Raw genomic sequence first — 27882 nt, 5'->3', positions numbered from 1 at the left:
CTGAAACTGTGTTAGAAATTAAACAGAATACGAAAACGAATAATTATGAACATTCCCAAACTAAAGCTGTACATACTTCGTAAACATATAGCATCATAGTAAATAACTGTCAAAATATTTGTCAAAAATATATTTTTCACATTTTTAACTACAAAATATCATACTTACCTAAACCTGTGAGAAAAAAAATTACTATAGATTCAGTATGGTTGTCATTTCCTACGCAACATAAGTACCAATCCAAATGTAAACATAAAACCACCATGATTTTTGTGTAGATAATCTTATTGATGTTACTTTTGCACCTCACTCAGTAATGGCAATTAAGCCGAAACAGGTCTGTTGTGTCAAATATTGAATATATTACGTTATTGCAACAAGTTTTGGAACATTTATTTTCATTGTCTTCAGATTTTGTTGACACTATTGTTTGGTACTCGCTGAAGACAGTCATATTGAGTATCAAAAACGGACATTATAGATTATTTGTCAGCTGTTGATCCTTGTAAGAAACTGCAATGTTGTATGGACTTTTCAAAACCTATGATTTTGCAATTGTGCCTTTCAGCTGTCAGCAACCACCGATCATTTCCAAGTGCACACTTTTCTCGTGTAACTTCTTAAGCGTGGTTGGCTAAATATATGGAGTGAGATGGTGCAGCTATTAGGATACAGAACATGCATTTTGGATTCAGTGATTTAAATCACTATTTGGCAATATAAATTTAAATTTTCTAAGGTTCTCTAAAGTTGTTTAAGTCAAAAATTGATCCTTTGAAAAGGACTTGGTTGATTTTCTTCCCCATACTGCACCAATTCTTGCTTGTACTTCCTACCTGATGACCTTGTAGTTGACATAACATTAAATCCTGTTACCTATTCGTACATGGTGTAGGTAATCTTGTTCAGTATCACTCAGCACTAAGTGTTGAGGTGACAAGTGGAAAAAAGGCAGTTACAAGTAGTCAGTAACAACTAAGTTCTTGTCATAAGATCAGTCCAGAGCAAATACAAATGAGAGAGAACCATAAAGCAAGCAGTTCAATACTGTATCTGATGAAACTGCTGCAAACCTAGGTAAATGATGATGATGATGATGATGATAAGCGAAGGTGCACACATATTTAAGTGCAAAATTCTGCTAAAGGGCACACCCATTGTACTTTTGTCTTGTGCTATTAACAGAACCTCGAGGAACTCTGTCTACGTGGCAATCGTGATATCTCGACTCCGTATGAATGCTGCTGCGTGGCAGGGAAAAGGAATCGCTGTCAGATCATACGTATTGACGAAAGATATGTTGTTGGTGGCATAAGAGATTGATCAAATCTTAAAACGTGCTGTCCTTAAGTGTAGTTTGAGGACATATTTGAATTTGCCAATTTTCAACTTTCTTAAGCTTCATCTTCCTTTATTTTAACAGACTGACTCCAGCAGAGGTGATTAACCAACATAGCTTCCAAATTTTTGTATACTTCTGAGTAATCAGTGTTTAGAGAGGAACTTTCAAACTATGAAATGTAATTTATATCAGAATATGGTATCAGAAATTGATCAGTTCCAAGGGCAAGTTCTGCAAGCACTGTTTTACTGAATGTTCAGTTTTGTGAAAAATCACTTATATTACACACTGAAGCAGTTGGTTAATAAATGCAGATCTTCAGGAATATGAGATAGAGAAACATTGTAATCTGTTTATTTAATCTCTAGTTCCTGGGTGAACTCGCTCAGACTTTTTTAGTGAAATTTGCCGTTATTAAAAAGGCCACCATCAACCTGGTTTCCATTTCCCACGCTAATGTTGTTCGCAGACAACATACCATGGAACATGCCTACCAGATAGAGAGCAGAAAGTGTAGACGTAAGCAGAGCACTTGAAGCCCATTTCTGATTGGAAATGTTCCTGCAGCCTTTATGCAGAAAGCATTCTTATGCAGAGCATTAAAAACAGTAATTCATAAACTACTGAGCTACGTTGGTGGTTCAGGTTTGCAGGAGAGAGGCAGGATGATTCTGTTTTATAAAATTTATAATTCTTTTGAGGTTATATGCCTTACATTAATCTCTCTTTCAGGTGGTGGTGTCTTGGCTCATACAATCATAGGAGTCCACTATTGCAATGAAACTGGGAATTTGAAGTTTCTGATTCTAGATCCACATTATACAGGAGTTGATGACCTAAGTATAGTTCAAAGTAAAGGCTGGTGTGGATGGAAAAGTGTTGAGTTTTGGTCAAAAGGGGCTTTCTATAACTTATGTTTACCACTGTGCCCTGTACTTATTTAAGTTATACACATTCTTTCAACTGTAAAGACTGGGCATGTTACTGCTGCAAATGCTGTATTTCCTGTTCAGTTTTATAACCTTTCAACACATTCTTTTTAATGTTGATGTTCTTTTGTCTGTGTCAGTGAATTTCATTTGATCTTGCATACAGTTTTGAGTGGCATGAATGACTTCATATGTCTTGGTGTTAATCACCCAATTAATATATTTAACCTTGAGAAACTATATTTGCAAGGCAGCTATGAAATAGCTGTTGCTGGTAACTCTGTAGACTAGTTTTCCAGATCTGAAGGCCAAACACACTCATTTTCCTTCATTATAAAATGTGGGTATTAACACTAATTTTTCTACTCATATATATTACTTTGAAAGAAAAGTATTGTGTGAAAAAAATGTGCTATGCAGGATAAATGCTTTTAAAAGAATTGTTTGTAAATAGTATCCATCATTTGTAAGTTGTAACATGTTTGGTTTCTGCAGTTATAACTGCATTTCTTTCTAAAATTATTTGTTGACATTTTTTATATTGTTATTTGTGTAATGTTTTATATGGTATTGTTCTGTATTTTTCACAATGGATATTTAAGTTGTTGGTGTAAAATAAAATATTTTGTTTGTGAAAAATTAGTCTGATTTTCTGCTTTCTGGTAGTACCGTTCGCTGAAGTCATGGGCTGTGCGGCTGGTCCTGGCGGAGGTTCGAGTCCTCCCTCGGGCATGGATGTGTGTGTTTGTCCTTAGGATAGTTTAGGTTAAGTAATGTGTAAGCTTAGGGACTGATAACCTTAGCAGTTAAGTCCCTTAAGGTTTCACATACATTTGTAGTACTGTTAATTCTTTGCTGCCAAGAACAAAACAGGTTTTTTTGTGAAAAAGAAAATCATGGTAAAAAAAAAAGTACAAATACCAGATGAGTTGCACACCATCTTCAAACATTTTTATAATGCACAAAAGAGAAGTCGTGGTGGATTGAAACCTTGGAACGTTTAAGTTACTGAAGATGAGAACATGTGCACAATGCTGCGTTAATGAAGAAAGAGAATGAATGAATATTGTATATTCATAATAAAACTGAAAGTTGATGAAGTTCTTTCCAGATTCATACACCAGTTTGCAGCAAAACATTTTATTTTAAGGTCAAGTGCATCCTTGTATCTTAAATATCAGACAAAGATACGTTTGCTATCTTTTTTCATTAAAATAACAGAACTATGAGTCCTCAGTTCTTCTTCGAGTCTTGATAATGTGAGATTGTACTGTACCTGTAATTTGCATTTTATGTTTGATAGTAATCTTATTTGGGCTATTTCTTCTTTGTTTGGGTAGCACAGTATGAAACCCTAGATTCCCACACTAATGAAGTTTATTTTGTTTAATTCTTGATGTGTAAATTACTAGGAAATAATCAGTTCAATGATGCAACGATCACATGTGATGTCATTTTGGCCCGACGCTAAATATTGTATGACACTGGTATGAGTAAAGAAACTGTCTCTTACAGAATCATTTTATGCACAAAAAAAAATTAAAAAAAAAGAAAAAATGAGAGAGAGAGAGAGAGAGAGAGAGAGAGAGAGAGAGAGAGCAAATAACATGATATCTTCTTTCATATTTTATAACTATATTACTTGTACCCAACCACCCTTTAGTGTGGCTCAGTCTGCATTAATGTAAAAGAAATAATATGGGAATTGAATATATGTCCTAATCTCCTTCCTTCCCCCAATCTCCCCCCCCCCCTCCTTCTTCATCCATCTCCTACTCCTTCCCCTCTCTATGTCCATCTCCTCGTCCTTCACCCGTCTCTGTCCACCTCCTTGTCCTTCCCTTTCTCTCTCTCTGTCTTTCCATCTTCTCCTCACTATCTCCAGCTGCCCCCCCTCCTCACCCCCTCTCAGTCCATCACCACTTTCCCCTTTCTCTCTGTTCATCTTTTCCTCTTCTCCTCTCCTCTCCTTCTCCTCTCCTCTCCTTCTCCTCCTCCTCCTACTCCCTCTCTCTGTCCATTCCCTCCTTACCATTTTCTGTGTCCATCTCCTCCAACCCCCTCTCGCTCCCCCCCCCCCCCCTCTCTCACTCTCTCTCTCTCTCTCTCTCTCTCTCTCTCTCTCTCTCTCTCTCTCTCTCTCTCTCAACTTGAGCCTTGTTTATTCTTGTTGCAAGTTCAGATTCTGATGAAGTATTTTTATCATAAACCAATAAGCCACAAGTACAACTTTCCTGTTTGCTACCATTGTTTCTCTGTTTTCAGTGTGTGTGTGTGTGTGTGTGTGTGTGTGTGTGTGTGTGTGTGTGTGTGTGTAATACATAGTCTGTATGTGTATAAATGTTTATGACAGTGAAGTAAATCAGAACGGTTTGGTAACAATGTTTTCCCTTTCTAAATTATATATATATATATATATATATATATATATATATATATATATATATATATAATGTGCATGAAAATATACGTAATTAAATAATTTGATACCTAAAAACACACCCATATTGGAATTAAACACTGTATGTCAAACGGCAATCGAGTAGGTGTGTAAAAACACCTGAGTATTCGAATACAGCATTGTGTCAAAATTTCAAAGCAATCTGTGAAGAACTTCTGAAGATCTGAGATTTTATAGAAAATGTAGATGTTCCTAATTGCAAATCTTCAAAAGGTTTCACCCAATTGCTTTGAAATTTTGACACAATCTTCCACTAGTATGTGTGTGTGTTTCCATTTACGTATTTTTTAAATGTGTTTAATACTCAAATTAATATAAATTTAATAAAATGGAAATTTTGTTACAAAAAATCTGAAAGTTACAGATACATATATTATACATCATACGTTAAAGAACTGAGCGCCTAAAAGCAGATCCATATTAGAATTCAGTGATGTGTCAGAATTTCAAAGCAATCGGTCGAGAACTCTCAGATATACACGATTTTGAATAAAACACACAAACACACACACAGAATTTGAGCTTTCGCAACCAGCGGCTGCTTCGTCAGGAAAGAGGAAAGGAAAAGGAAAGATGAAAGGATGTGGGTTTTAAGGGAGAGGGTAAGGAGTCATTCCAATCGCGGGAGCGGAAAGACTTACCTTAGGGGGAAAAAAGGATAGGTATATACTCGCGCGCTCGCGCACACACACACATATCCATACATACATACACAGACACAAGCAGACATATTTAGAGGCAAAGAGTATGGGCAGAGATGTAAGTCAAGGCGGAAGTGTGGAGGCAAAGATGATGTTGAATGACAGGTGAGGTATGAGTGGCGGCAACTTGAAATTAGCGGATATTGAGGCCTGGTGGATAACGAGAAGAGAGGATATATTGTAGGTCAAGTTCCCAACTCCGGAGTTCGGATAGCTTGGTGTTGGTGGGAAGTATCCAGATAACTCGGACGGTGTAACACTGTGCCAAGATGTGCTGACTGTGCACCAAGGCATGTTTAGCCACAGGGTGATCCTCATTACCAACAAACACTGTCTGCCTGTGTCCATTCATGTGAATGGACAGTTTGTTGCTGGTCATTCCCACATAGAAAGTGTCACAGTGTAGGCAGGTCAGTTGGTAAATCACGTGGGTGCTTTCACACGTGGCTCTGCCTTTGATCGTGTACACCTTCCGGGTTACAGGACTGGAGTAGGTGGTGGTGGGGGGGGGGGGGGGGGAGGGGGGGGAGGGGGGGGTGCATAGGACAGGTTTTACACCGGGGGCGGTTGCAAGGGTAGGAGCCAGAGGGTAGGGAAGGTGCTTTGGGGATTTCATAGGGATGAACCAAGAGGTTACGAAGGTTAGGTGGACGGTGGAAAGACACTCTAGGTGGAGTGGGGAAGATTTCATGAAGGATGGATCTCATTTCGGGGCAGGATTTTAGGAAGTCGTATCCCTGCTGGAGAGCCACATTCAGAGTCTGATCCAGTCCCGGGAAGTATCCTGTCACAAGTGGGGCACTTTTGGGGTACTTCTGTGAGAGGTTCTGGGTTTGAGGGGATGAGGAAGTGGCTCTGGTTATCTGCTTCTGTACCAGGTCAGGAGGGTAGTTGTGGGATGCGAAAGCTGTTTTCAGGTTGTTGGTGTAATGGTCGAGGGATTTAGGACTGGAGCAGATTCGTTTGCCACGAAGGCCCAGGCTGTAGGGAAGGGACTGTTTGATATGGAATGGGTGGCAGCTGTCATAATGGAGGTACTGTTGCTTGTTGGTGGGTTTGATGTGTACGGATGTGTGAAGCTGGCCATTGGACAGATGGAGGTCAACGTCAAGGAAAGTGGCATGGGATTTGGAGTAAGACCAGGTGAATCTGATGGAACCAAAGGAGTTGAGGTTGGAGAGGAAATTCTGGAGTTGTTCTTCACTGTGAGTCCAGATCATGAAGATGTAATCAATAAATCTGTACCAAACTTTGGGTTGCCAGGCTTGGGTAACCAAGAAGGCTTCCTCTAAGCAACCCATAAATACACTCCTGGAAATGGAAAAAAGAACACATTGACACCGGTGTGTCAGACCCCCCAAATTAGGGACACTGTTGCTCCTGGGGTGTCGACGAGGACCATTCGTAACCGTCTCCATGAAGCTGGGCTACGGTCCCGCACAACGTTAGGCAGTCTTCCGCTCACGCCCCAACATCGTGCAGCCCACCTCCAGTGGTGTCGCGACAGGCGTGAATGGAGGGACGAATGGAGACGTGTCATCTTCAGCGATGGTGCCAATGATGGTCGTATGCGTGTTTGGCGCCATGCAGGTGAGCGCCACAATCAGGACTGCATACGACCGAGGCACACAGGTCCAACACCCGGCATCATGTTGTGGGGAGCGATCTCCTACACTGGCCGTACACCTCTGGTGATCGTCGAGGGGACACTGAATAGTGCACGGTACATCCAAACCGTCATCGAACCCATCGTTCTACCATTCCTAGACCGGCAAGGGAACTTGCTGTTCCAACAGGACAATGCACATCCGCATGTATCCCGTGCCACCCAACGTGCTCTAGAAGGTGTAAGTCAACTACCCTGGCCAGCAAGATCTGCGGATCTGGCACCCATTGAGCTAGTTTGGGACTGGATGAAGCGTCGTCTCACGCGGTCTGCACGTCCAGCACGAACGCTGGTCCAACTGAGGCGCCAGGTGAAAATGGCAGGTCAGCCGTTCCACAGGACTACATCCAGCATCTCTACGATCGTCTCCATGGGAGAATAGCAGCCTGCATTGCTGCGAAAGGTGGATATACACTGTACTAGTGCCGACATTGTGCATGCTCTGTTGCCTGTGTCTATGTGCCTGTGGTTCTGTCAGTGTGATCATGTGATGTATCTGACCCCAGGAATGTGTCAATAAAGTTTCCCCTTCCTGGGGCAATGAATTCACGGTGTTCTTATTTCAATTTCCAGGAGTGTAGGTTGGCATACGAGGGTGCCATCCTGGTACCCATGGTTGTTCCCTTTAATTGTTGGTATGTCTGGCCTTCAAAAGTGAAGAAATTGTGGGTCAGGATGAAGCTGGCTAAGATGACGAGTAAAGAGGTTTTGGGTAGGGTGGCAGGTGATCGGCGTGAAAGGAAGTGCTCCATTGCAGCGAGGCCCTGGACGTGCGGGATATTTGTGTATAGGGAAGTGGCATCAATGGTTACAAGGATGGTTTCCGGGGATAACAGACTGGGTACGGATTCCAGGCGTTCCAGAAAGTGGTTGGTGTCTTTGATGAAGGATGGGAGACTGCATGTAACGGGTTGAAGGTGTTGATCTATGTAGGCAGAGATACATTCTGTGGGGGCTTGGTAACCAGCTACAATGGGGCGGCCAGGATGTTTGGGTTTGTGAATTTTAGGAAGGAGGTAGAAGGTAGGAGTGCGAAGCGTTGGTGGGGTCAGAAGTTTGATGGAGTCAGGTGAAAGGTTTTGTAGGGGGCCTAAGGTTGTGAGGATTCCTTGAAGCTCCGCCTGGACATCAGGAATGGGATTACCTTGGCAAACTTTGTATGTAGAGTTGTCTGAAAGCTGACGCAGTCCCTCAGCCACATACTCCTGACGATCAAGTACCACGGTCATGGAACCCTTGTCAGCTGGAAGAATGATGATGGATCGGTCAGCTTTCAGATCACGGATAGCCTGGGCTTCGGCTGTGGTGATGTTGGGAGTAGGATTAAGGTTTTTCAAGAAAGATTGAGAGGCAAGGCTGGGTGTGAGAAATTCCTGGAAGGTTTGGAGAGGGTGATTTTGAGGAAGAGGAGGTGTGTCCCGCTGTGATGGAGGACGGAACTGTTCCAGGCAGGGTTCAATTTGGATAGTGTCTTGGGGAGTTGGATCATTAGGAGCGGGATCAGGATTATTTTTCTTCGTGGCAAAGTGATATTTCCAGCAGAGACTACGAGTGTAGGAGAGTAAATCTTTGACAAGGGCAGTTTGGTTGAACCTGGGAGTGGGGCTGAAGGTGAGGCCTTTGGATAGGACAGAGGTTTCGGATTGGGAGAGAGGTTTGGAGGAAAGGTTAACTACTGAATTGGGGTGTTGTGGTTCCAGATTGTGTTGACTAGAATTTTGAGGTGTTGGGGGGAGTGGAGCTGGAAGTGGGAGATTGAGTAGATGGGAGAGACTGGGTTTGTGTGCAATGAGAGGAGGTTGAGGTTTGTTGGAAAGGTTGTGGAGGGTGAGTGAGTTGCCTTTCCGGAGGTGGGAAACCAGGAGATTGAATAGTTTTTTGAGGTGGAGGGTGGCATGCTGTTCTAATTTGCGATTGGCCTGTAGGAGGATGCTATGAACAGCCGGTGTGGATGTGGGAGAGGAAAGATTGAGGACTTTGATTTGGGATAGGAATCAACTCCTATCCAAAACCAAAGTCCTCAATCTTTCCTCTTTTTTCTTTTCTTTTCTTTCATCTTTCCTCTCCAACATCCACACCGGCTGTACAAAAAATTAAGTGATTTAACAACTGAAAGATGTCGACAGTAATATAAAAAGATGTTTTTTTGCACAGTGTTAAACAATATATTAACTAAAAAACCTCTACACATGCTACAATATGTATTTGTTTTAAAAGGAAAAACGACAAACAAATTACATTACTGTACTGTACTGTACTTAATAACGTATAAACGATAAATACTGTAAACTAAAAAATGTTTATAGCACTGCAAAACGTTTTACAAAGAAATAAATGACTGTATGTATAAACTAAGAAATGATTATACTATATGCATTGTTTTTACAGTAAAAACGAAGATAAATTACTCGGGGAAAAAAGTCATTGATACATTTTTGCTTAACAAATGTTATTCCTGATTTAGCTGCAGTGTTTCTCCATTATTTTATCCACAAAACGTCCATTGGAGTTGAAGTTGGATTGTGCTCGATGTATTGAAGGTCGATGTCAAAAGCGTTTTTTGCATCGTTGTGTGGGTTTCGTCTTCGCCTTCCGAGTCTTCATTCACAATTTCCTGGCTAACAGCGGCAACAATGTGGTCATCATCAAGCTCTTCAAAAGTGTCACAGTCTTTCTCACATTTGTTGATCAACTCTTCAATTTCATTGGCAGGGACATTCAGCTCCAGAGTTTGTAGATCTTCAGAGATTTCTAGCACGTCACTGTTTTGCTCACCTTTGGTATGCTCATTTTCAGTCTTAACTTGCGGCCAAAGCTTACGCCATGATTTCCGCAGTGTGTCAGGTTATATAGTTCATCCCATGCTGCTGCGATTGCGTAGATAGCATCTTTGATGTTCAGGGATTTCATTGCCTCAAATAAGTCGCTGTTATGCACTTGGCAGGGTAACAGTTCATTTTCTTCAACAATTTCTTGAAACTTAACAGAAAACTCCCTAGCAACTGCGGCATCGGCAGATAGTTTATCACTGGAAATAGAAACAAATCGGACACCAATACGAGTTTTCCAACCATCAATCCAGCCTTCACTGGCAGCAAATTTACGTTCGTCTTCCAGTTTTTTGTGAAAAACTATCGCTTTTTCTTTGAGAACTGGCCCAGATATTGGAGTTCCTTTTCGTCTTTCTTGGCAAAACCACATCCACAATGCAATGTCAAGCAGTTCAAGTTTAGGCTTTTTTAATGTTTTGCGATTTTTCAGAGTGTTTTCACTATCAATCATAACTGTATAGCATTCAATGTCTTTCCGAATCTTCCTCCAATCCTTAATTGTTGTAACACCTACATTCAGTTCCATTGCAATTTTTTGGATCTATTCTCCTTTGTCCAGTCTTTGTAGCACTGTTAATTTTTCATTTAGTGAAAGAGTTACCAGTACGTGTTTACGTCTGAATCCAGACAAAGGATAAAACTGCACAATAGCATTCAGTATAACAATATGCACAGCAACAGACTCCACAACAATGGCCCGACAGGTGTCCAGTCAGTGACAAGTCTGCACAGGCTCGCGAGCCTGAGCGTAGTCGGACTAACCGGAGTGACGGAACATCCAAGGTCGGATTAGAGGGGTTCTGCTGTATGTGTGTGAATTGGATACACATCCTAACATCCTTCTCTTCCCCTCTATCCTCCTCCTCCCCCCCTGTCTCTGTCTATCAGCTTCCGCCCTACTCCCTGTACATCTCACATTCTCATCTATACATCTCCTCCTCTTCCACCTCTCTGCCCATCTTTATATCCATTTCCTCCCCCTTTCTCTTTCAGTCTCTTCCTTCCCTCACTTTCTGACCTTATTTATTGTTGTTACAAACAGAACCTTGATTGGGAATAGAAGTCAAAATGAATAGGTTAATCTGTCGAAATCATTGATACACGGGGTATGAGAGAGACCTTTACAGCTGATGGACCTGTGAGAACGGTAGCTCTAATAATTGTATTTCATGTGCTTGTAATCTATGAACAAGTAGGTTTATAAAAGTAGTGGTGTCAGTTGTGGTAATTTGACCTTTCCACTCGCACAAACACAATCCTGGTAATAATGTGTGGAAACATCAAAGCATTGGAATGTTGACAAACATTGTTCCAAAGTCAACCAATATACCGTGTGCTGGAATCGACTTTTGGATCATATCTGATAGTCAAATGTTCAGTTCAAATTTTTCACATTACGCCATCTGTTTTGTAGACATTCCAAATTGTTTTGTGCACAGGCTCCAACTGAGTGAGTCGAACTCGAGTGTATCTGTTGTTCCAGAGTTGTGATGGATCGTGCTTGAGAATTTCTATTACAATTTGCTTCTGAATGCTGTATATGCTTTTTGTCAGCCTTTTTGACGCAACGATCGTGTAGTTGACCTGCATTGCATGTACACTGATCAATATTTTGATGCCTCACTGGTGACATTTTTTCCAAAGAAATAAACCACTAACTGAAATCAACTGAAAGTTTGCAACACACAAAATTACCCCTAACCATCCTGACTGACATAAATTCAATCTTTGCAACGCACGAAATATATAATTACCACCGATAACACACTGAAATATCATTTCAATTTATTCTTTTTCACAAAATATCAGTATTCATTGCAGAATTTATACTTATTAAGAAAACATGCAAGAGCAGATCTGTCAAACTTAATGTTGCTTCCCTTTTTCTCCCCTCCCCCCTCCGACCCCATCATTATGAAAAATTGACTGAACCGTCAAACCAACTGTCACATTTCTTTCATTGAGATTTTCATACAAAAATGATGATGATGATGAGTCCCATACTCCGTTTACCGAGCGTAGGGGAGCGACGCGGGAGACCCGCGCCGCCATACTAGGCAAGGTCCTAGTGGAGGTGGTTTGCCATTGCCTTCCTCCGACCGTAATGGGGATGATTGATGATGATGATGAAGACGACACAAACACCCAGTCATCACGAGGCAGGTGAAAAATCCCTGACCCCGCCGGGAATCGAACCCGGGACCCCGTGCTCGGGAAGCGAGAACGCTACCGCAAGACCACGAGAAATATCATCCAAATTTTTTACTTGTCCAATGGACAATAAAATGGCAATGGCAATAAAAAAAACCACCAGCCAAATTGGTTGAGTCATTTTCAACTAATGAATCCTTCATACCAGTGGCAATGGATGACTTATGGAGCAAGCATGCAACCTGGCCTAGCACTCACATTATTTAATATTTTCTTACTGAAAAATTCATTCTCTACATTATTATGAGGGTAATCCCAAAAGTAAGGTCTCCTATTTTTTTATAAGTACATAGACCTGTTTATTTTTACAATGGTTTACATCACTTTACAGCTTGAGTATTTAGCTATTTTTCGACATAATCACCATTTCTGTCAATGCATTTTTGTAGATGCTGTGGCAGTTTTTGTATGCCCATGTCATACCAGCTCACCGCCATGCTGTTCAGAAAGTTATGAACCACTTCTTTCACCTCATCGTTGGAGCTGAAATGCTGGGAGCACAATTAACACTGACAGGTACTGAGAGACTCTGAAAAAACTCTAAACCGGCAATTCAGAACCGGAGAAAAGGAATATTGAGCAAGGGGCGTACCATTCTCCATGACAACATTGCCCACACATTGCTTGGCAAACTGTTGCTCTCATGCAACTGTTTCAGTGGAACATAATCACCCACCCACCGTATAGTCCTGACTTGGCACCCAATGACTAACACTTGTTCCCTAGGTTAAAAGAACAGTGATTCAGCTCCAAAGATGAGGTGAAAGAAGAGGTTCATAACTTTCTGAACAGCATGGCAGCGAGCTAGTATGACAGGGGCATACAAAAATTGCCACAGTGTCTACAAAAATGTGTTGACAGAAATGGTGATTATTTCGAAAAATAGCTAAATGTTCAAGCTGTAAACTGATGTAAACCATTGTAGAAATAAACAGATCTAAGTACTTTAGGAGACCTTACTTTTGGGATTACCCTTGTATTATTGTGTGTGTGCTGCTGTTAGTGTAAATTAAGTAATTTTACTCAAAGAATGTCAGCCATCTCTGTGTTATGATAAGTATAGGAAAATCTGTAAAAGTGGAATCTGAAGCACACAGTGACTTAGAATCATACACCAAAGCTAATAAATTTGCTGATACGGCTACCGAAAATATTGGTACTTCAGCATGCGACATAGAGTCGCAGGCTGAGAATGAACACCGACTAGTCCTACTAAAGACCCATTTACAGCATGATATTGGAGTTTAGAGACAGTGATGAAAAAAAATTGTGAACACCTGTTATTACAAAAAGATAAAATATCATCATAACAAGATGCTATGTCGTGTAAATGGACAACCCTGTCAATAGATCTAACAAATTTGTCATTGTCATTGGATGTCCTAACCACCAAGATTATGAAATTGAGGGCTACGTACCAGGGCATTCGTGAGGCCATAAGAAAATCAACTGGTGAATAATCTTGTGTAAATGAATCTGTTCAGAAGCTGTTGAACAAGAGTTTTAACTTAACGGAACAACTTGTCACACAGAGGTAAAGTTTATTACAGGATTTTTCCAAGTGGATTTCAAGTAAGGACACCCAGATCAATAAAAAGAAATAGATTTAGAATTACAACTCATTGTACAACAGTCTGTTACTGAAGTGTTATCTGAGAGGAGTCAGTTAGATCATAATTAACTCAGATCAAAAGTACATTAAGAAAATATTTGCTCGAATGGTATGATAATATCACTTCACCAATTAGTAGTTTGCAGCAGGGGTTGTCCACTGCCAAAGAAATGGTACATGACACACCACCCCCTCTACATTAGTCCTCATCTAACACACGATGTGTAAAGAAGAAATATATCACGCTGCTGTGCCACCTAACCATATAGTGTGTGCAGTGGTGGCAGCCTCTGTTTTATCTTCCCTGCTGCTAAAAAACATCTACAGTTTCAGGTTTTCACCTAGATAAGGAAAAACCTTCATCCTGTCATGTTCAAAAAATCTTTTAAGTAAGTATTGTGTAGACCTTGATCATAACAACAGAAAATACATTTCACTACAGGTTGTATACAAGGGGATGCCGAACTTTGGGTAACTGAAATGGCGGGAAACTGCCCAGCCTATTAGCAATTTGAGAAAGCGTTCTTGACGAAGTTTTGGTAAATACAGGAAAAACTGCATAACTGCATAAAGAAGTGTTCAGCCTGGAACCAGGCAATATTTTATAATATTTTGAGAAGTATTTAAAAGAAACTATTTCACACAGGTGTGCTATGGGTACATAAATTAAAGTATCTTCTGGACTTACAGAAAAGTCAGACAACATCCTGGAGACACACTTAGAACATGCTATGTCCATAAATAATTTTATTGATTTAATACATAAAGATTCATATATATATAATAGAAAGAAACTTCCACATGTGAAAAGCATGTGAAAAATATATTAAAAACAAAGATTCCAAGACTTACCAAGCGGGAAAGTGCCGGCAGACAGGCACAATGAACAAAACACACAAACACACACACAGAATTACTAGCTTTCGCAACCGATGGTTGCTTCTTCAGGAAGGAGAGGGAAAGACGAAAGGATGTGGGTTTTAAGGGAGAGGGTAAGGAGTCATTCCAATCCCTGGAGCAGAAAGACTTCCCTTAGGGGACAAAAAGGACAGGTGTACACTCGCGAGCGCGCGCGCGCCCACACACACACACACACACACACACACACACACACACACACACACACACACACACACACACACACACATACCGCTTGGTAAGTCTTGGAATCTTTGTTTTTAATATATATGCGGGAAAGCGCCGGCAGACAGGCACAGTGAACAAAACACACACACAGAATTACTAGCTTTCGCAACCGATGGTTGCTTCTTCAGGAAAGAAGGAAGGAGAGGGAAAGACGAAAGGATGTGGGTTTTAAGGGAGAGGGTAAGGAGTCATTCCAATCCTGGAAGCGGAAAGACTTCCCTTAGGGGGAAAAAAGGACAGGTGTACACTCGCGCGCGCGCACACACACACACACACACACACACACACACACACACACACACACACACACACACACACACATCCATCTGCACATACACAGACACAAGCAGACATATTTAAAGGCAAAGAGTAAGGGCAGAGATGTCAGTCGAGGCGGAAGCACAGAGGCAAAGAAGTTGTTGAAAGACAGGTGAGGTATGAGCGGCGGCAACTTGAAATTAGCGGAGGTTGAGGCCTGGCGGATATCGAGAAGAGAGGATATACTGAAGGGCGAGTTCCCATCTCCGGAGTTCGGATAGGTTGGTGTTGGTGGGAAGTATCCAGATAACTCGGACAGTGTAACACTGCCAAGATCTGCTGGCCGTGCACCAAGGCATGTTTAGCCACAGGGTGATCCTCATTACCAACAAACACTGTCTGCCTGTGTCCATTCATGTGAATGGACAGTTTGTTGCTGGTCATTCCCACATAGAAAGTGTCACAGTGTAGGCAGGTCAGTTGGTAATTCACGTGGGTGCTTTCACACGTGGCTCTGCCTTTGATCGTGTACACCTTCCGGGTTACAGGACTGGAGTAGGTGGTGGTGGGAGGGTGCATAGGACAGGTTTTACACCGGGGGCGGTTGCAAGGGTAGGAGCCAGAGGGTAGGGAAGGTGCTTTGGGGATTTCATAGGGATGAACCAAGAGGTTACGAAGGTTAGGTGGACGGCGGAAAGACACTCTTGGTGGAGTGGGGAGGATTTCATGAAGGATGGATCTCAATTCGGGGCAGGATTTTAGGAAGTTGTATCCCTGCTGGAGAGCCACATTCAGAGTCTGATCCAGTCCCGGGAAGTATCCTGTCACAAGTGGTGCACTTTTGGGGTACTTCTGTGAGAGGTTCTGGGTTTGAGGGGATAAGGAAGTGGCTCTGGTTATCCGCATCTGTACCAGGTCGGGAGGGTACTTGCGGGATGCGAAAGCTGTTTTCAGGTTGTTGGTGTAATGGTCGAGGGATTCAGGACTGGAGCAGATTCATTTGCCACGAAGGCCTAGGCTGTAGGGAAGGGACAGTTTGATATGGAATGGGTATTAGCTGTCAAAATGGAAGTACTGTTGCTTGTTGGTGGGTTTGATGTGGACGGATGTGTGAAGCTGGCCATTGGACAGATGGAGGTCAACGTCAAGGAAAGTGGCATGGGATGGACCAGGTGAATCTGATGGAACCAAAGGAGTTGAGGTTGGAGAGGAAATTCTGGAGTTGTTCTTCACTGTGAGTCCAGATCATGAAGATGTAATCAATAAATCTGTACCAAACTTTGGGTTGGCAGGCTTGGGTAACCAAGAAGGCTTCCTCTAAGTGACCCATAAAAAGGTTCCATCAGATTCACCTGCTCCTACTCCAAATCCCATGCCACTTTCCTTGACGTTGACCTCCATCTGTCCAATGGCCAGCTTCACACATCCATCCACATCAAACCCACCAACAAGCAACAGTACCTCCATTATGACAGCTGCCACCCATTCCATATCAAACGGTCCCTTCCCTACAGCCTAGGTCTTCATGGCAAACGAATCTGCTCCAGTCCTGAATCCCTCGACCATTACACCAACAACCTGAAAACAGCTTTCGCATCCCGCAACTACCCTCCTGACCTGGTACAGAAGCAGATAACCAGAGCCAATTCCTCATCCCCTCAAACCCAGAACCTCTCACAGAAGTACCCCAAAAGTGCCCCACTTGTGACAGGATACTTCCCGGGACTGGATCAGACTCTGAATGTGGCTCTCCAGCAGGGATACGACTTCCTAAAATCCTGCCCCGAAATGAGATCCATCCTTCATGAAATCTTCCGCACTCCACCTAGAGTGTCTTTCCACCGTCCACCTAACCTTCGTAACCTCTTGGTTCATCCCTATGAAATCCCCAAAGCACCTTCCCTACCCTCTGGCTCCTACCCTTGCAACCGCCCCCGGTGTAAAACCTGTCCTATGCACCCCCCCTCCCCCCCCCCCCCCCCCCACCACCACCTACTCCAGTCCTGTAACCCGGAAGGTGTACACGATCAAAGGCAGAGCCACGTGTGAAAGCATCCACGTGATTTACCAACTGACCTGCCTACACTGTGACACTTTCTATGTGGGAATGACCAGCAACAAACTGTCCATTCACATGAATGGACACAGGCAGACAGTGTTTGTTGGTAATGAGGATCACCCTGTGGCTAAACATGCCTTGGTGCGCGGCCAGCAGATCTTGGCACAGTGTTACACTGTCCGAGTTATCTGGATACTTCCCACCAACACCAACCTATCCGAACTCCGGAGATGGGAACTCGCCCTTCAGTATATCCTCTCTTCTCGATATCTGCCAGGCCTCAACCTCCGCTAATTTCAAGTTGCTGTCGCTCATACCTCACCTGTCTTTCAACAACTTATTTGCCTCTGTAATTCCGCCTCGACTGACATCTCTGCCCTTACTCTTTGCCTTTAAATATGTCTGCTTGTCTCTGTGTATGTGCGGATGGATGTGTGTGTGTGTGCGCGAGTGTACACCTGTCCTTTTTTCCCCCTAAGGGAAGTCTTTCCGCTCCCGGGATTGGAATGACTCCTTACCCTCTCCCTTAAAACCCACACCCTTTCATCTTTCCCTCTCCTTCCCTCTTTCCTGAAGAAGCAACCATCGGTTGCGAAAGCTAGTAATTCTGTGTGTGTGTTTGTGTGTTTTGTTCATTGTGCCGTCTGCCGGCGCTTTCCTGCTTGGTAAGTCTTGGAATCTTTGTTTTTAATATATTTTTCCCATGTGGAAGTTTCTTTCTATTTTATTTACATCATATATATTGGCCACGACATCTTGGTAGATGATTGTTGCAGTGTCTGTGTGTTTATGGGTTGCATTTTTTCATATGACTTGTCAACGCAATGGCAGACGCATCCCTTGCTGCAATTGTCACAAGTGTATCTGACTGCTGAGGCAGGAGCAGTGGTAGCATTTCAAAGCTTTTTCTGCTTTAATCTAACAAGCATTCATCATGCTTCGACATTCCAGATGATTTATTATCTCACCACTCTGGTCTCATGCTAGCCCATGCCTTCCATCTGTTTGTGTCGATTCCAAAGCTCTCCATATCTCGTTTACAGGAGTCCTCGAACTTCAATACAGGACATCCTACAGGTCTTTAGCCAGTAGTGCCATGTAGTGTGATATTTAGCTTTGTGTTAGCACCCTGAACCATAATTATGGTCTTACTGCTGTGAATAATGACAGTAGTAACGCCAGTGTGGGTCAATCCACTCCACTGCGCACACAGTTTTACAATCATGGTAGCTCAAAAGACTGTCTCATTAACTTTGTGATACAGTTGGTGGTGGCTCCATGGCATAATGTTTGGGATGCTAACTGAGGTCCGTCGAATCCTAACAAAAGAGGAAGAGTAGATAATAGGTACCACTCTGGATACTACAGTAACGGGGTAGGTCAGTGGCATCAAAACAATAATAATCAGTGGAATTCTGACATGGGAAGCTGTTGTTGTTGTTGTTGTTGTGGTCTTCAGTCCTGAGACTGGTTTGATGCAGCTCTCCATGCTACCCTATCCTGTGCAAGCTTCTTCATCTCCCCGTACTTACTGCAACCTAAATCCTTCTGAATCTGCTTAGTGTATTCATCTCTTGGTCTCCCTCTACGATTTTTACCCTCCACGCTGCCCTCCAATTCTAAATTTGTGATCCCTTGATGCCTCAGAACATGTCAGACTAACCAGTCCCTTCTTTTTGTCAAGTTGTGCCACATACTCCTGTTCTCCCCAATTCTATTCAATACTTCATCATTAGTTATGTGGTCAACCCATCTAATCTTCAGCATTCTTCTGTAGCACCACATTTCGAAAGCTTCTATTCTCTTCTTGTCCAAACTATTTATCGTCCATGTTTCACTCCCATACATGGCTACACTCCATACAAATACTTTCAGAAACGACTTCCTGACACTTAAATATATAGTCGATGTTAACAAATTTCTCTTCTTCAGAAACGCTTTTCTTGCCATTGCTAGTCTACTTTATATATCTTCCCTTCTTCGACCATCATCAGTTATTTTGCTCCCCAAATAGCAAAACTCCTTTACTACTTTAAGTGTCTCATTTCCTAAATCTAATTCCCTCAGCATCACTCGACTTAATTCGACTACATTCCATTATCCTCGTTTTGCTTTTGTTGATGTTCATCTTATATCCTCCTTTCAAGACACTGTCCATTCCATTCAACTGCTCTTCCAAGTCCTTTGCTGTCTCTGATAGAATTACAATGTCATTGGCGAACCTCAAGTTTTTTAATTCTTCTCCATGGATTTTAATACAAATCTAATAACATTGGGGAGAGGCTACAACCCTGTCTCGCTCCCTTCCCAACCACTGCTTCCCTTTCATGCCCCTCGACTCTTCTAACTGCCATCTGGTTTCTGTACAAATTGTAAATAGCCTTTCGCTCCCTGTATTTTACCCCTGCCACCTCTAGAATTTGAAAGAGAGTGTTCCAGTCAACATTGTCAAAAGCTTTCTCTAAGTCTACAAATGCTAGAAATGTAGGATGGAATGTAACAAGATTATGAGAAGGAAAGTTGCTACTCACCATATAGCAGCAATGCTGAGTTGCAGATATGCACAACAAGAAGACTATCACAATTATAGCTTTTGGCTGTTAGGCCTTCGTCAACAATACACACACACGGCTGCTGTCTCAGGCAACTGAAACCATGGCCGAAAGCTATAACTGTGAGAGTCTTTTTGTTGTGCCTATCTGCGACTCAGCATCTTCACTATACGGTGAGTAGCAACTTTTCTTCTCATAATGCTCATATAATGTTTGGTATGGAAACACCAACGTATGATCAAGGGTAGCACCTGAAAAGTGGATCCTCCTATATAAGGTCCGACACTGATTAGAAACCCCCTGCTGAAAACCAACACTTGAAATAGCATAACTGTGCTACGAGTGTTTACAATGGTATAACATCAACACTCTACCCCCAAAGCAATCTATGTATGTGGATGTGTATGTTTTAGCAATGGATTTGGCATTTAGTGTAGTTGTTTGGAGGAATAAGCAGGTACCCTGACTGGGTTAAAACTCTGTATCAAAGTTGGGTGGTATAAAAAAATAAAGCAAGCCTCACCTGGTTATGTAAACAGCTTATGAATCTGGCAATGCTGTGCAGTTGCTGCATGAGAATTGTATATATGTCTTAATCTCCCTCCCCCCTCTCTCTATCCATCTCCTCCACCCCCTCCCTTTGTACATCTCTTCTTCACTCCTCTCTTTGTCCATCTCCTTCTTTTCCTCTGTTTTATGTCCATCTCCACCTCTTTCTCCCTCTCTTTCCCCATCTCCGTCTCTTTCTCCCTCTCTTTCCTCATCTCCTCCTCCTCCTCCTCCTCCTCCTCCTCCTCCTCCTCCCCCCTTTCACTGCCCATCTCCTCCTCCCCCTCCCCCCTCCTCCAATCTAATCTCTCACCATTTCCCTCTGACCCTTCCTTCTGTACATCTCCTCTATCCACCCCTGTCTCTGACCTTGAGCCTTGTTTATTGTTACTGCAAACAAAACCTTGATTGGGAAATGAAGTAACTTAAAATGAATGGATAAATCGGTTGGGATGATTAATAGAAGTGGTACAGGAGAGACCTCTCCACCTGCTCGATCTGTGAGGATAGTAGCTTCATGACAGTATTTCTCACAGTTTTAATCAGTGAATGAGTAGGACTGCAAAGTTTTCAATGAGTCTGATTCCTTAGTAGTATTCTAATCATAAGCTGATAAGTCATAAATACAACTTTTCTCTTTCCTCTTAAAACTGTCTGTAAGGCAGAAAACAAAACAGCACACTGTTGTGTATTCAATTGTTGTTTAAAATGTATGTAAAGAGAAAGAATATATATGTCAAAGAAACAATTTATCTACTGATTTAAAGGCCTGGATATCTAAGTTAAAACTGACTGCAAGAAAGAAAATGAAATTACACATTTTTGCAGCACAGCATATTCTTCCTCACAGATGGTTTTAAAAGAAAATCTGCATATCGTTGTTTAAAAAATATGTAGCCTATGTCCATCAGAATGTTAGTAGAGTATCGTGTAATAATCCACTTAAGATTTATTGTTGCAACAGTGCATATGGAGTACATAAAATGATTTACAGATGAAGTGCAAAAGCATTTCTGAGGTGCCCGGTATCAACCCAGCTGAAACACCCACATATATGGTGTAGCTTCCACAAGCAGAAATGCAGGCACTGACTTTGGCATCCAGTTGATCAGACAGATGGTGAATACTATCCGGGATATGTTATGCCATGCCTGCTCGACCTCTTCACATAGTTCTGTAAAAGTTCTCAGTTGAAAAGTCACATGAGTCACTTCTGATACCATCACATCACACACGTGCTCTATTGGAGACAAGTCAAGAAACCACTCTGGCCAGGGAAGTAGCTGCACATCTTGCAGAGCACATTGAGTTTCACAGGCAGTTTATGGATGAGCATTAATCTGTTGGAGCTGCACGACACTTTGATAGCTATGCCACTATACTATTTGTTGACAGACAGTATTGAAACCATTATCAGTACATCTACTATCCCCGAGGTGCCATACGCCATCCTCGGATCAAAATTGACGCCGTCTTTCCAGGTGTACTAATTTTTTTTTCTTGTTGTGTATATGGATTTTTTTAATTTATAAAGAGGGAAGGATGGACTAGGATAGCATCACACATATACTTGGAAATAAAACAAAATCATTATACACATGTGCTAATTGACAGAGAGGGGCCGTAACAAGTAGATATATGAGAAGGTGCGACACAACAAGTGCTTTAATGCGGAACAATAATGCATTCTAGAGAGACATGGTGACAAGACGACATTGTCATTCTGCCACTAGTTGTGCACGCAGGCGCGCGCGTGCGTGTGTGTGTGTGTGTGTGTGTGTGTGTGTGTGTGTGTGTGTAAGAGAGAGAGAGAAACTCGTAATGTCATTTTATTCTGAATGCTGTAGCATTATCCATCTCCAGTGCATATGAGCTGCAAGTCATATGTGTTTGGAATCATAAAAATATTTGGATGCTGTGTAAAGTGGTATGATTCCAGATGGAAAGAAGTGAAACACATTAACTGCATAGTGACACTACTATGGATTAAATCATCACAAATCTTCTGATGGTGGATAAAAAGGGGCTCTGTCAACAATTTGGATAGCATAACGTTTATCTACATGATGTAGAATAGCTTCTATACTGTTACTTAGCGCTTTCCTAATTTTTAAACCGATTTATTTTATATTTAACCTTTTTTTCTGTATCAGTTGTGGGTATGTTACTGCTTTTGAGACATATAACATTGATTGTTTTGCAAGAGAGTGAACACGCATTAGCAACAGATGGTCGAATTTACAAGGAGTGCTGATACTGCCTCATATCTCATCACCGGTCCATTATCGTAGATTAGTCTGAGCTAATTGCCAGGGTTGCTTGAGACTTCTATCTGTCATCCTGTGAGATCTTCTCTCCAACATCTGTGTAACATTTTACAGTCATACATTATTTTTAAAGAACTATTACTCTCTTGCTGCAAAGTGGTCAGGATGTCTTTAAAGTAAATTTCGTCCATTAATATGTTTTTTGGGTAACATCATATATACAGAAAAAACCATGTTCACCCTATCCCTTGGCCTTGGGGCATTCACATTGCAGCACACATGTAAAAAGAATATAATTACATCTACACTTATAGAATGTAACTGAAAAGTGCTCCCATCTTGAGTGCATGTGCCCATTGGTGCTGGAATATCCTCCTTGTAATACACACAAAATAGTGTGATTGATCACATTTAGAAGGTATGAACAGAAGATCATGTGACTTAGTGTCGTAATGACTTTTACCTGATGGTTTTTTTGCTGTTAGAGTGAATAATCATTGTTAGTAAAAAAGCATTTGCTGTTGGTGGTCATATTTCAATGCTAAGACCATTCCAGTGTTTGTTCTACACTTTTACAAATACTAAGGCTGACTGAGGTTGTGTCTAAAACACTGTCTTCCAGAGAATTAAATACTGTTGACTTGTATGTGTGTGCATACATTCCATGTAACCAGGTTTGACAATTAATTGCAATGCTATACTCTCGTATGTCATAGCTTTAATTATTTACTCTGGAAATTGATTATATGAGGTACCAAACAGCAATACTGACAGTTCTACTGTGGACTATCTTTAGGTCGGATGACAGTGTATTCATCACAAGCAGACGAGTATGGGATACAATACCCTCCCAGAAAATTTTATTTGATAGCATTATGAATATAAAAAAAATCTAGTGGTTGTAAAGAACAACTATCCATATCTTGAGGGGTCTGACTGTCTTGCTGGCAGACATACAACAAATTGTAACCTCCTGATAAAGGAAGTAAAGTGCATCAAGCAGACCTAGACTGTTATCTATTAAAGGCTTTGTACATGCAGTCCTAAAATAGTTCTGCAATTTGTCTATTGGGGGAGTAACACTAGATGAGATGCTGTTGATCATGGCATCTTTTCTGCTTATGACTCCTAAAATTAGAATATTTAATAAAATTATATTTAATTATTTAATATAATTATATTTTTAACCAGATGTGTACATGTTGAGGAAAACTGTAGTTTTAACCATTATTCGGTAATGGGAGGATGTAATAGCTTGATAGTCTACTTAACTAAAAGACAATCAGGATCTATAACGGTTTATAAAACCATGCCCCGTATGCCTATAGTTTTAATGTGGAAATCAATTACACAAAACAGTGATACTGGTAGCTATTTCGTAGCCAACCTAATGGTGGGATTCAAAGTCATTCCATCTGATGATTAAAATCATTTTGTCTTCCATTGTTGCTTCCAACTGAAACATGATTGGGAAGCATGCTGTATTATGCACTTACAGCTAATGGCTGACAGAAACATCGTCATTTAGTTTTGGTTAAAGTAACAGTCTAGATTTCAATCATATTTATTGTGACTGGTTTTGACTTTAAGTTAAAGTCATCATCAGGTGTGAGCCATGCTCTCTCTCTCTCTCTCTCTCTCTCTCTCTCTCTGTCTATGGTACTTTGTGCACTCACAAAAAATGGTGCTAGAGAGGAACATATCTATCGATCCCCAAATACGAAATGTTCATGGGCTACAAATGGCACTTCTCAATAGTGCCTTACTGAAAAATGCATTTTCTGTTTTGAATTCAGGTAATACTAGCATGGTGACTGAACCTCCTGGTGCCAAGTCAAGCATTACATTATTGGCTTTTTGGGAAAAGTCTTCTACTTAGTAAGAGTTCTATTACAAGAAACAAAAGATTCACTATTATGAAATGTGGCTAGCAAGCTTATAAAATGACATTACAAGATTTTCCATTCTGTCTAAGATCCATACCAGGATGGATTAATAGATGTGGAATATAATTATCGCAGACCATTTCTTAAACATATGATCCCTAAAACAATACTCCCAGCCAGATGATCCCTAAAACAATACTCCCAGCCAGAGTCCTATAGAGGAAAACATCACAGTCAAGGACTACAGTAATTTTCTCAAACAAAATGTGTGTTTGCCACCATAGGAGAGAATGATAAAAAGATTTAGTGATATCCTTTCTACATCCATCTCCTGTCATAGTCTAAACATAACTCCTTTGTTAGCTGATTTACACTACATCATCAATGAAAATATCATAAACAGGGCATTGTCAGAGCTCTAACGTTATATGATAACTGATTGGTAGTAAAAATTTTATGTCCAGTATTTTAACACTGATGATTTTAGTGTATAATGTACTAGTAGGTGTGTTTTACCCACTAATTAATGTGTTTTTGTTAATAAAACTGTATGGGTAAATGCAGCATCTTATACCTTACATGTGTTTAACAACATACATGAGTACCCATGTAATAAAAAATTGTTTTAGAATGTTTCATAGAGTTGTCTTCATACTGCCTCTGTAGAGCCAGCAAATGTCTGTAACTATCTAAGTTTGTGCGTTCCTTTATCTGGCAGCCATTGTAAGAGGCAGTGCAAGTTATCCAATGAAAACTGTCTCATGTTGCATGCTGGAATGAATTATGGACTGTTAGTGCTGGCAACATACACTGGTGGGGGATCCCCCCCACTCCCATTTATCAGTTTGTGTAGGGCTTTTTTCCTGAGGTCACTTGAAATGAGGAGGCTCTTGCCCAGGACTGGCAGTCTCATATAAGGAGAAGTAATGGATGGCAATGATCCGGTCACTGTTTCCTGAGCTGTCAATGTCAGATATGTGGCACCCGTGATCTGCTGTTGGAGAAGCACCAACAGAAACATGCAGCATCTCATCATAAATATGGCAGTGATTGTACTGTTATCAGTTAGGTCAAACTCTTTTTTTCCCCAACAGTCATTGTGCATGTATTGTTCGCAATTTGAATCTACGTCATGGTAGGTTAATTGTAATTGAGCTTTTGGAGAATATTCTTATCAACAGACACTGTTCAATCTCTGTAGCTCTCTAAGATCATACTTTTTACCGTGTAGCAAGAGAAGTGCTGCGACTTCTGCTGGTCTGTGAATATGTAAGAAGAGTTTATCTTTGCTGTACTGTGTCTCATTTGTGTGTAGCAAAGATGCATATACTTTAGATTATTTTTGTTGTGGTTGGCAGGAGAGCCAATCGTATGGTTAAAGGAGGTCGATATGCACGCGTTTTATCTCACGCAGGCTGGCGTGAGGTCTGGAACATGACAAGGGAATTAGAAGTGAGAAAAACGGACGTAGCTGGTGGAATGCTTAACTTTAATCCATTAATGACGAACGTCGCTCTTTATGGTACTTGATTCACAATATCAATAGTACGGATACTGGCGCCTTACTAGGTCATAGCAAATAACGTAGCTAAAGGCTATGCCAACTATCGTCTCGGCAAATGAAAGCGTAATTTGTCAGTGAACCACGGCTAGCAAAGTTGGCTGTACAACTGGGGCGAGTGCTCAGAGGTCTCTCTAGACCTGCTGTGTGGCGCCGCTTGGTCTGCAATCAACTGAAAATGGCGACACGCGGGTCCGACGTATACTAACGGACCGTGGCCAATTTAAAGGCTACCACCTAGCAAGTGTGGTGTCTAGCAGTGACACCACATTCCTCCCCCGCAAATCGGGCGTTCGGTTGTGGCATAAGGCTTCCGCACACTGTGGGGAGGACCGCATGTTGACGTATGCGACGAGGTGGGGAGCCTAACAACAGGCGAGGCTGTGCCACCCACACCATGCCATTCGGACCGCGGGGAGCTAGGAAACGCCTGAAAACCTGCTCCAGGGTGCACGCCAACATGCGGTGTATGTGCCTGTAGAGAGAAAGAAGGGGCCGAAGGGTCGACCTCCATCGGGTCGGGGCAGCCGACGGGTGAAGACGACATATGGTCCGGAGCGGGCAAAAGTTCCATGTCAGAGGACAACTGGTACTGGAAAGCGGTCGGCGGCACATGACCCAGGGAGGCGCCCGACGGCTGCAGCGGTGCGTCTACTGCGGGCGTCGCCGGCGGGAGAACAGGCGGCGGTGGCGGTGGCGGCGGCGCGTCGCCATGGGGCAAAATGGAAGGCAGCGTCGGTAACACCTGGGGCTGAGGCGAGCCAGTAGATGGGTCCCCGGGGTGTTGACTGGACGGCACCGTCGCTGAAAGCAGACGGCGAGCAGCAGATCCCGTGTGACAACAGAGGCGCAGCCGATTGAGATGCCGACGCACCTCACCCAGAGGCCCCCAAAACCAGATACATAGTGCGTCCGAGGCAGCAAAGAATGCGCCCTTCGAGCCAACGCCGTGAACCTCGATAGTGGCGATAGTAGACAACGTCGTCTGGAGCAAAAGCAGGTGTCTGCCGCTGCACAGGAACCTGATGCGGCGGATGTAGCAAAGACAACAAGGTTCGATGATGACGACCGTGGAGCAACGCAGCCGGCGAACGACCATCTCGGGGCTGAGAGTGATACGAGGACAAAACAACAATAACACGTCCTCCCGAGAATGCGACTCTTTCAACTTCAACATCTGTGACTTGAAACTCCTGACCAATCGTTCAGCGGCACCATTTGACTGTGGCGAAAACGGCGCGGACGTCAGATGTTGAATACCATTGGCCTTGCAGAATGACTGAAATTCTGCGGACATGAATTGCGTTCGAAAACAATAGTCTGTGAAAGATCTTCAATGCAAAAGATAGCGGATAACGCTTGGATGGTGGCAGATGATGTCGTGGAAGACATCCGGACAACAAAAGGAAAATTACTGAATGAATCTACCACAACCAACCATCGAGCCTTCCAGAATGAATCAGCAAAATCGATGTGTAAGCGTTGCCAAGAGGAAGTGGCTTTTGGCCATGCAAAGAATTTCCACAGTGGTGCTGATTGTTGTTCGGCACACACCATGCAAGAAGAGCACATATTCGTAATCGCGGCATCGATTCCGAACCAAGTACAGTGCTGACGAGCAAGTTGTTTCGTTCTCACTATACCCCAATGTCCTTGGTGGAGAAGCTGTAAGACAGAGGACTGTAACGAACATGGTACCACGACCCTGGACTGATCATTATCAGAACGCAACAGCAAAACACCACGTCATACAAAAAGTCTCTTCTTGTGAGCAAAAAATCGGCAAACCAACGGGTCTCCGATCAGTGACTTTGACAAAGGCCATTGCATAGCAACAAAACGCAGAACGGG

At 42.2% G+C, this 27882-nt stretch overlaps 1 protein-coding gene across 1 annotated transcript in view; it reads left to right on the top strand.

The window, feature by feature from the left end:
- The window catches only part of LOC126281754 (ufm1-specific protease 2-like), a 59584-nt gene extending 56671 nt beyond the window's left edge, over positions 1-2913 (top strand). The window contains exon 10 of the mRNA XM_049980944.1: positions 2075-2913. Within this exon, the coding sequence (XP_049836901.1) occupies positions 2075-2286 (212 nt within the window). The 3' untranslated portion in view covers positions 2287-2913. The remainder of the gene's footprint in view (positions 1-2074) is intronic.
- Positions 2914-27882: the final 24969 nt, after the last annotated feature.

Source organism: Schistocerca gregaria, chromosome 7 (genome assembly GCF_023897955.1).
Source record: "Schistocerca gregaria isolate iqSchGreg1 chromosome 7, iqSchGreg1.2, whole genome shotgun sequence".
In the NCBI taxonomy this organism is placed as follows: domain Eukaryota; kingdom Metazoa; phylum Arthropoda; class Insecta; order Orthoptera; family Acrididae; genus Schistocerca; species Schistocerca gregaria.
Note: the sequence above shows the minus strand (reverse complement) of the source record. Positions and strands in the feature narration are given on the sequence as shown.